Source organism: Syzygium oleosum, unplaced genomic scaffold (assembly GCF_021117445.2).
Source record: "Syzygium oleosum isolate NSW1041296 unplaced genomic scaffold, Sole_v2.1 Sole_v2.05, whole genome shotgun sequence".
Lineage (NCBI taxonomy): Eukaryota > Viridiplantae > Streptophyta > Magnoliopsida > Myrtales > Myrtaceae > Syzygium > Syzygium oleosum.
The window spans coordinates 2181952-2193319 of record NW_026607489.1 but is presented as its reverse complement, the minus strand read 5'-3'; the positions used below and the strand labels follow the sequence as shown (position 1 = coordinate 2193319).

The window sequence follows — 11368 nt, the reverse complement described above, 5'->3', positions numbered from 1 at the left end:
GGGCCAAAATTTGGAATATCACAATATATATATATATATATATATATATATATTTATATATAGGGTTGGTCTGAGTTGGACCAACCCTAAAGTTCTAGGACTTAGGACCAACTCGCATAGAATAGATTCGGGGGTCCCAGAATTAGGGACTGGTCCAGTCCCCCTAGAAACTGGACTAAGACTGGTCAGGTTAGGCCGGTCTTGGATCAACCCTAGACCGATGATCACCCTTATTTCTAGTGCAATATGAATGATTATTTCCTTTGTATAATGATTTGGTGGACCTATGCCGATAGTTGGGAACCATGGTTTATCCATTAAATTTATCAAAAAGTATGGTTAATTTATCTAAACTTACCAGATGTCGAAGACCCAATATTTCTTAACTTATAAAGAGTCAGTTTGCCAATTCATACGTATTAGTTGCAAAGAGAGGAAATTCTTAGATAATCATCAGTTCATAAAAGAAAAGACTTCTATAATAACAAAAACAAAGAATAGGCCATGTTTTCCGCAGGCGATTGTTAATAGATTGAAACGTGAACAAAGGATGATTTATCTCTAAAAAAAAAGGATTGGAAAATATATATATTTGTGCATTTGTTCATGTCACGTGGAATATTTGTTTTGCTTGTGAATTTTCATTTATCTTACCTCCTATTTTTCAAATTTCATAATTTTTCCTTAAACCAATTTTCATATGGTATTTGCCTGACCTCATACACATATATATCATCCGTCTAATACATTGAACACTTAAGGTGGAAATACTTTTTGTATAGATAATCACGTACTATTCTGCGAACTTGTCGTTTTTCTTTGGTCGGTGCGAGCTTGTCGTTGAATTGCAATCATTTGTGGTAAAAGAATCACTTTGTCTTCCATGAGATAACAAGTTTTGAGTCACTTTGAGAGTGGTGAACCTTTGACTAACTTGTTTTTCTTTCGGTTGAGTACTAATTAGTTTATTAGGCTTGTTTTATCTTATGTGGAGAGACATTTTAAGTTCTAACATACCGATCATATAGAGATAAGCAAACTCATCAATCTCGAACCTTTGGGTTTAGAGGAACCAAAGCAGTAACAGCTCAAATTAAAGACTCCGTTGTGGGTGCATGATTATTATAATAAAGTTAAAAGAGAGTATAGCGTCGTTTATCTCCCTTCACTATTTTACCGCGAAAATGTAGTTCGGTAGTAAGAAAAGATATGATAACGAAGAAACAATTCAGCCATGTTCTCCACACAATTCCTCTATAAATAGGTGTCCTTCTCAACCCACAGTTATCCTCAACTACAACCATGCAACTCCTTCAAAATCACACTTCATCAAAAGCGGCCATAGCTGGCCTCTTTGCCCTAGTCACCTTCCTCTCCTTCTTGATAACAAGAATTCTTCAGAAGAAACGGGCCAGCCGAAATCCACCACCACCACCATCGGCCGCTGGTGTATGGCCCATAACAGGCCACCTCCATCTTCCCAGAGGCCCAGATCCGACCCACATAACCTTGGGCTCAATGGCCGATAAGTATGGCCCAATTTTCTCCATCAAGCTTGGCTTGCATCGGGCCATAGTGGTGAGCGGCTCGGAGATCGCCAAAGAGTGCTTCACCACCAACGACAAGGCATTCTCAAACCGCCCCAAGTACCTTGCCGCCGAGCTCCTTGGCTACAACTATGCCATGCTCCGGTTCAGCCTGTATGGCCCGTACTGGCGGCAAGTGTGCAAGACTGCCACCCTCGAGCTCCTCTCGAACCACACCATCGAGAAACTCCGGCACATGCGGGAAGCTGAGGTAAGAGCCTCCATAAAGGAGGCTTACGAAGGGTCGAGCGCGCAAGAAAACATGCCGATCGAGATGAAGAGTTGGTTCAACGCCCTGAACTTCAATCTTATCTTCAAGATGGTGGTGGGGAAGCGATACGTTGGGACGACGACGGCATCAGAGGAGGACCACAATGACAGGTGTCGGATTGCGCTGAGGAGCTTCTTCGAGTTGGCTGGTCAATTTGTCGCGTCCAATGTGTTGCTATTTTTGAGATGGTTCGACATCGGAGGTTACGTTAAGGCAATGAAGAGGACGGCCAAGGAATTGGACGATGTGGTCGGAGGGTGGCTGGATGAGCACAAGCGCAAGAGGGCTTGTGGAGAGGTCGAAGGTGACCGAGATTTCATGGACGCTTTCCATTCTTGGTAGTGCGGACGAACTGCCCAGTTGCGATGCTGATACTATCAATAAAGCCACTTGTTTGGTGAGTTTTCCTAATTTGAAGAAATTATTATATGACCCGTACATATATTATAAGTGAATCTGAACCATTAAGTACGAATGGCCATATATGCATCCCTCGTCGATTATACCGGAGGGGATGGTCTAGAATTCAACCTATCATATGTACTAGGAATATCATCAAAAAAATTATAAATTAATTGTATTTGTGTCAATTTAGTCCTAAACTTTTTAATTTGATCAATTTAATCCTAAACCTTTTGAAGATTTACCAATTTAGTCCTAAACTTTCAGTTGTGCCATTTTAGTTTTCGAAACTTTTAATGATCCGCCAATTTAGTCATAATCCTTTTGACAATTTGTCAAATTAGTAATTCCGGTCAATTTCGATAAAAAATCACTGACATGGTGATCTAGTCAGCGTTGGCCATCCTACGTGGCACGGTCAGCAGTCATGTGGATAATTTTTATAAAAATTTAAACTCTTATGAATTTTTTCTTTTTTTTCCAACCCAAGGCCGACGAGGTCACCGGCAATCCTCACCGGCCATAGGTGAGGGCCGGTGAGGTTGCCGGCCATAGGGGAGGGTCGGCGGCCCTCACCAGCACAGGCGAGGACCTTAGCGCCCTCAAATCCAGGCACGAGTGAGGATTGGTCAACGACCTTGGTGGCATAGGGTTAGAAAAAAAAGGAAAGAAAAAAAGAAAAGAAGAAGAAACCAAAAGAAGAAAAGAATAAAAAATTCAGAAAATTTTAAAAAAAATTAAAAAAATTGTCCACGTTAACGCTGGTTGTGCCACGTAAGATGCCCGGTGAAGACTAGACCACCACGTTAGTGTTTTCTTGCCAAAATTGGCTAGAAGAACTAAGCTGGCAAATGGTCAAAAGTTTTAGGACTAAATCGGCACAATTAAAATGTATGGAATAGAATTCGTAAATTATAAAAAGATTTTGGACTAAATTGTCAAATTGAAAGATTTAGGACTCAATTGGCACAAGTGTAATAGATTGATGACTTTTTGGTAATTTTCCCCAGGTAATTTCTTCTGCCAACCGATCATTGCTTAATACTAACTATTTTTGGGCAAATATTGTCCGTATATAAGCTAATTTGACTGGACTTGGGCTCTCGTCAGCTTAGAATTGGAGGTTTTTCTTCATTGGAAAGAGAAGCCGGGTTTCCAATTCAAAAAATCAGGAGCCACCCTAGCTTTTTCCTTGATTTTGCATGTGTCTTTTGGTCATTCAGTAATTTAAAATTGCCTTGTTTTAGATGTTAGTACTAAAATTATGAAATTGATTTACTAAATGATGAAATTGATTATGATTGGGTATTTGAAGTTTGAAGAAGTGGAGCATCAATAGATCAGTAGCCAATTTCACAATTAGATTCGGTATCCATAGCATTGTTCTACGCACAATCAAAACTCTTTCATTAATTTATACTTGCGAATTGGTATTAAGAAGAGTTATTGATTCAAAAAATCAATGTGATAAATCAAGAGCGAATTGTTTTGCATATATCAAGGATATAAACCTTTTTCTCTTTATCTAACATATCAAGGTTGCTAGACTTCTAATAAATTCATGAAAAATTAAACTGTTCAGCAAATCAATGACTTCTTTCTCGAATGGTTTGAACGTGGTCAATATTTTGTTTGCTTAGTAATTCATCTGTATTATTTCATGTACTAAATAATCATATTTCAAGAATAGTTATCTAGTAAAAGGCACCTTTAAACCTGAAGTTCAAATCGACGACAAAGTCCCAGAAAATTGATCAAAAGTCACAAATATCTCAACCACCCGTCCACTTCCGTGCTCTAATGTGAAGTTTTTGAATTAAATATTTCTGAACTTTCAGGAATTTCTTCCGCATAATGTTATAAAATTCTTCTTTAGGACCAGTCTTTCGGTCCAACGTACGTCTTCAATGCCAAAGTTGGACTAAGCAGATTGCCGTGTGGTATCATCCAATTCATTGACGACAAAGATCACTCTTATAAGTTATTATGGAAGTCATTTTCACTTGGACTTCTAACAAAGAGCCAAAAGATGATAATATTTATTATTGCCGTCAAAGATCATGTCTAGATTCATGTCAAGTACCCAATGTGGACCACAAATTCAATTCGTCAGTCGGAAAAACATTTGCTGGGAACATGTGGTACACGAATAGAATAAAAGAAAACTATATCTGAATCAAGTCTTGAGAAGAAGGTACGACTGTTACAGCAAAAAACATCATCCTTACTCTAACTATAACTAAATTAAGTTTAGATGTATTAGAAATTGTCAGTTTGGTTGCATCAGTTATATATTTACTTCAATAATGGCATGTATGAAGAACAACTATGAATGTATTTTCCTAGGGACTTATATCGGGAGGCACAGACTGTTAGATGTATGCCCTAAAGTCATCATGTAATAGTTACATGTTAGGGATTTAAGTTGTATTTTCAATTTCATTATTTATTTAATAGCAATGACGTATTCATTCATTTGTCCAATTATTTAAATATATGAATGATTCCATAACATCAGTTGTGACTGGACCTATTCTTGAGATGTTAAGAATATGTGTGATAAGTTCACAGTTAGACTGAATCTTTAAATTGTTCCCGGTCGATGGATCATTGAGTGGATATCAATAATCCTGTTGAGACCGGTATGTTCTTAGCTTCACCGTTAAGTATTGGATATTTAAGAAAATGACGAGTCGCGATTCATTGGGTATTGTGATGCCTGAGTTAGAACACAGGTGCTTGTACCAGACAAGTTCACTGAACGTGACACATATATAACGATTAGCAACATGGAAGCTTTTAGCGTGGTTAATGCCTAATCATTCATGCTCTGGTCTTGTGTAAATAATCCGTAGACTTGAGGCATAGTGTTGACTTGTGTGTTGGATGGCTATGGTTCATAGGTGCGCATATTGCAGGTTCGTTGATCCGTCTCTGTACTTGCTGGCTATAGTTCGTTCACATACGAAGTTACACGTGTGCGCAAAATGGAATTTGTCTCCATGTTATACGCAAGGTACAATAATGATGTCCTATGCAATCTAATCTTGACACTACATGAAAATCCTCGGCCGGGGTTGTAACTGAGAATGAACTGTTCGTGTCTCATATAAAATGCATGTCAATTAGGTTTATGCATAGGATCGAATTGGTGACTTGACAAATATTTCATGGTCTTTGTTCGATCGGGACATAGTAAGACAGAAGGATTGAATTACACTGTAGCCAAAGTTGATAGGTTCGTTATGTTCTTAAAGCATTCACACTGTCTGGGTAGCCATGACATATTGTTAGATATCAATCATGGCTTGTAAGACCTAGAGGTTGATCGGGACAATCAATTCTCTTGGGAGTACTAATGTGTTGGTACAAGTCTTACTACTAGCTCAGTAATGAACCTAGAGATGTCACACACCATAACCAATTTAGGATGACGTTGTACGGAAGAGATGATATTGCAAATATGTTTGCAATTGACTTGAGTCGGACTGAAATTAAATTAAATGGGATTTAATTTAATTAAATTTTTGTCATGGGAGTGTGTGCATACGATGCTCACGAAATACACATATAATGATCGTGCACTTCTATGTTTGTATATATATATATTTATATATATATAAATTTATAAGTGCACACGGACAGTAATAGTTGCTGTCCGTGAGCGTTTTAATTTAATTAAAAAAAAAGGGCACACGGTCAACAAACGGTTGCTGACTGTGTGCATGGCACACATGATCAGAAACCGTTGCTGATCGTGCATGTGATCAGCAACCGTTGCTGATCGCCATATTAAAAGCGCTATCAGCAACAGTTGTAGGGAGATGAAAAAAGAAGAAGTAAATATGCAATTATCATGTGTTTGTGACAGTTAAGAAAATACGTTTTCTCTCTTCCAACGCCGTGATTGAAATATTGAGAGTGCGGAGAATTGTCGTCACAAGATTGCTAGAACAATTATGTTGGTGATTACCCGCAAGTTTTTCCTTCCGTTCGTCGTGCAATTGGTGGTGTATCTGAACTAGAGGTTCGAAGCTTGTGGGGTTCGAACTGAAAAACATTAGAGTCGAAATTGTTTTGGGCACGCTACGAAAGGTAATCCGTTTAACCCCCTATGGTTTTCCGATTTTTTATTGAAACTCACGAACAACGCCTTTGGAGATACATGTATGGCTATAACTTTCCGCTGCGTTTATATTTAATTTAACTATGCATGTTCTGTAGAAAACCAACAGTGGTATCAGAGCCAATCCTTAGGCGTTCTCATGCGTTTAATTGATTTTGGTTCATATATATTTTTGCGATCCAATGGCCAATTTACGTTTGTTGAGAGAATTGCTTGTTGTTAAGTGGCCTATAGAAGTTGATTAATCTATAGGATAAATTTGATGAACTAAGCAAAAATAGGAACTAAATCAATTTTGAATAAAAAATCCATAACTTGTTTTCTTTTTGCATTTGTCTTCTGCAAAATGATTCACAACTATGAATATAGAGGCGACAACGCTACCGTAACTTGGAATCACGCACGTGAAATTTGTTTCATCGGCTTTGATTTCTTGACGCAGCTTACGTTGCTCGGCCATGAATTTGATTCAGTGCATAATTTTCTTTGTGCCTTCCAAAGCTTTAAATTTAGAATTTATGGCTCGCGAGGAAGGGTGGTGATCATGGAAAAACCCTTAATCAATATGATTGATATATGGATGGATGTATGATATTCACAGGTATTTTTTGGGGTTGTAATTATTAAATGGAGGCTGCGTCCTTCTTTTTATTTTCATGTAATGTATTTTTTTAGTATAGTTTAGTATTATCAATTGTTGATGTAAACATTACACGAGGAGGAGCCATTAAGCAGGAGAGCTCTATGGGCCCGGTCCGTGAAGAGTTCAAGGATCCAAGAAGAAGTGAAGAGCGGGTCTCTATTATTAAAACATTAAAATGACTAAATGGGGCTCATTGGCTCGAAACCCATTTGTTGACACCTGATTTTTAACTTTTTTTTTTCATATTTTCAAAAAATAGGACTAGGAATCTTGGCCAAGCCTAGAAACCTACTTCTAAACCAAAAATAATTTTTTAGCATTTTCCTGCATTTTTCCTTAATTTCTTTTAGTCAAAATAAGTGAGAAAATCAAGAAAAATAGCAAATGAAATCAGAAAATTCCATAAAAATAGTCATTAGTCTTCTTTTAAATTCAATTTCATTAATGCATCATCAATTTTGAAAAATTTCAATCGGGTATGTGTTTTTCCCAAAATTGGGCAAAATCAAACCAGAATTGAACCAAAAATGCAATTAAATCTTTTCTAGTAATTTTTAAGTCATAGTGTCTTTACAACAAGTGATTCTGGGGCGTTGAATTACATAATGGTCTGTCCAATTGCATAAGTTGCCAAAGAAATCAGAAAACCCTAAAATTCAATTGAAAATTAAGAATTTTGAGCCTAAATTGGGAATCATGCCCAATATGAAATTATCAAACCATGAGACCATCATTTTGGATAATTCAATATTGGCACCAATTTTGCCTAATCAGGTCATTGGGACATCAAATTGAACAAAACCCCAATAACCCGATTACAAAAAGTTAAAAATCTAGGACATGATTTTATAAAAAATTGGAGAAAATTACATATTTGGGTTCAAAATGTGGTAAGGAATTCAATTTTGGGGTTAATTTTGAAAATTGGTTCAAAATTGAGCTTAATTTGCGAATTTAGACCAATCTGGGCCTGCTGGGTCGATCGGGTCAACCCGACCCGACCCGACGACTAGTCTTCTTCGGTCGACTCACCCAAAATGTACAATAAACCCAGAAAAAAAAAACAGTTCATGCCCGAGACTTTGCCGACTTCGTGTGATCAATTTCACACGTGAAAATCGAGTTGGCTAACTGGAAAATATCCAGCTGGCATCAAATAATCATCCCAACCGATTCAGGGTTGGTTAATAACAAACTTTGGACGGGAATTTTGATCAACAAAAACAAAGAAAAACTGAACATTGAGAGGAGAAGGTGTTCGACGAAATTACCGAGAGAGAGAAGAGAGAGAAACAGAGACGAAAGAGAGGAAACGAGAAAGGGTAGAGTTGATACTCCCTGAGATCAAGTGATCGGCGTCTTTCCGGTCGGAAAAACGCCGGTGAATCGGTCTCTAGAGGTGAGTATCCTCACCTATGACAACCGGCTCAAAGCTGGTCGCCGTTGCCTGGAAACGAACCTCGACCGGCGTGTCTAAATCACCTCCGGAGATTCCAAGACCACCTACTTGAAGCCTGGGTGTCGGAGAAGGACTCTGTAGCAGCAAATTGGTTTGGACAAGTCGTTGGATTGTCGAACGAAACAGGTAAAAATCATTTGTCGCCACGGTTTTTGCAGATTTCCAGAATACATATTTGGCTTGCTTGTGCATTTTTCTTCACGATTTTGTCATACTAGATGCCTAAAACGTGTTCTGATCACATTTGTATTGCTTGTTTGTACTTGGAATGGTTGAATATGTATAAACCGAGTCAGTTGTTCATGGAAGCCTTTGCCGGAGTCATTCGAAACCTCACCGGAGAGTCACCGTGACCACAAGGCCGTCCAAGTTAGCTTCTCCTAACTTCGTTTGATAGATTGATATTCATTTTGAGCGATTTAGATGACTAGGGCGAATAAAATAGGGATTTAGAGCTTCTGATGAGTATGGTTTAGGTTAGCAACAAATTGGCATTTTCCGATGAGATTTTCGCCGATTGGTGATGGTTGGTCCAACGGCCAATTAGTTGGTTTAGTTTGATAGAGGATGATATGAACTTGACACAGAACCAAAAATCAATCAAAAAGGTCACCGGAATGGTCGCCGGCTACAAGCTCAAACCGGCGGTCTTGATAATGTTTGAGTTGGGAATATGACCATCACCTATTTGGCGAAATGCCACAATGAAGAGAGGGGCAAAACGGCGCCGTTTGGTATCGTGCCCGCTGAAGAAGACAAACGGCGCCGCCGCCAGCGAGGCCCAGTTCGGTCAAGCCCAACCGGGTTGAACCAGGCCGGTTCGGTTCACCATACCAGCGGGAAAATTTAAATAAAAAATAAATAAAAAGATAATAAAAAAAATCTAAAAAATTGAAAAATTAATAAAAATCTAAAAAAATTCATAAAAATAAAAAAAATTCAAAAAAAATTCAAAAAAATTTTGGAAAATCGGAAATTTCAGAAAAATAGGAAATTCACAGAAAAATAAAAATTTTCATAAAAATTCAAAAATTTTCAAAAAATTCATAAAAATTCAGAAAATTCTAAAAATACAAATAAAAATGTGAAAAATTCAGAAAATCTAAAAAAATTGGAAAATTGGAAAATTCATAAAAATTTTCAGAAAATAATAAAAATCAATTCTCGGTTAATGAAATTCTCAGAAAATCAATTTTCGAAAAAAAATAAAAAATAAAAAATTTTAAAAATTCACAGAATGGTTCAAAAATACAGTGGCCAACCTTAGAAAGTGAAATTTGAATTTTTGGAAGTGCTCAAGTGGTATTTTTAGAAAATCTCAAATTCAAGGGTTATAACCCCTAATAAAACCCTAAAACCCTAAAAGACATAAAGCACGAAATGAATAAGCTTCTAGGGCTTCATCAAGGTTTAGATGTCTTGATTGATTTTTATTTTTAGAGACCATTTAGGATTGATTGATTTGATTGACATTGATTGCGCATTTAATTCTTGATTGATTTTTCCGCGATTAGAATGGATAGAATTAGTGGATAAGCCTCGGAAACTTGCATGATACGTTAGACATCGTATCATTCTTAGGTACCGAAAGGGCGTTAGGGATCTCAATTTGGGATCATTAGCGTAACCAAGTCCCCGTACTCAGAATCTCTGGTTCGTAGAATCGTGGTATTTCTCCCATACCCCGATTAGGTTTCTAGTATATCTATCAATAATGACTAGTGGTGACTCCAAAATAAAAAAACTTAGACCAAATAGGAAATTACCATCCGCTGTCACGTGAGGTATGGTCTGGGAGAGACCCTTACACGGAAATACCTCCTTAGCGCGCAAATCCCGAAAGTCCCAAAAAAGAAAAAAAGCGCGGCGCAACACCATTGAGCCATAATTCCATGATCACCACTTAGGATAGATTTTTATGCATTTGATATCTATTTATTTATTCAGTTGTTATGCATGTTAAACCGGTTAATATGCAAAGTGAGACCATTAATAATGACCCAAACCTCTTTATTAATTATATTAAGTCGAAACGGGTTTCGGACTCATGGCCTTCCACCGTCGTGGTTTGGTCCAACATTATAGTGGTTGATTGACCGACTATGGATACATAGGGGTCAATTGCCATTTATAATATTAGATCACTCCATTATGCATATGATGTTGTGGGGTTGGAGACGAACGATTTCCAATAACTATCAGGTGAGGGGATCGTTTGTGTTTTCAATACTTGCATGAGATGATGGGCTAGACTTAACTATAATCATGATGTCAATAACTGTCAGGTGAGACTTTCATGGTCTAGAGGCCGAAGTTAAGATTGGGACTCGCATATGATGCGTTGAACAAGTTGGTTCACTCACTAAATTCATAGAACACCAATAACTGTCAGGTGAGGCGGGCTGTGGGCTAGTGGGACTCTAATCCCCACTAGTAATCTTTACCCAATAAAGATTACCGTTTTCCCATTTTAAGGAGTATGGGATTCGAAAAATTTAGTGGGAGGCACTATTTCATTTAAAGGCCAAAATGAAATGGTTATTTTGAAAGACAACGGCTAACAAATTATTTTCTGCACAGATATATTATTACTCTGAAAATGGTGACCACAAACCCACTTGCTTCTATACTTGACAAGAATTGTTTGACTGGACCCAATTTCACTGACTGGGTGAGGAATTTGAGAATTGTTCTCAATTCGGAGAAAATCGGGTATGTGCTTGATCAAAAGATGCCAGACTCCTTTCCTGAGGGTGGGACCCAAGAGGAGCGCGTCACTTATGATAAGTGGCGTGATGATGACTTAAAAGTTAGGTCATACATGCTTGCTTCAATGAACAATGAATTGTAGAAGAAGTATAAAACTATGGAAGATGCTAGG

General features: G+C 37.7%; 1 protein-coding gene across 1 annotated transcript; it reads left to right on the top strand.

The window, feature by feature from the left end:
* Positions 1-1302: 1302 nt before the first annotated feature.
* LOC115680902 (demethylepipodophyllotoxin synthase-like) lies at positions 1303-2199 on the top strand. The gene has a single exon (XM_056311324.1). It carries the CDS (start codon positions 1303-1305, stop codon positions 2197-2199), a length of 897 nt encoding a protein of 298 aa, XP_056167299.1.
* Positions 2200-11368: the final 9169 nt, after the last annotated feature.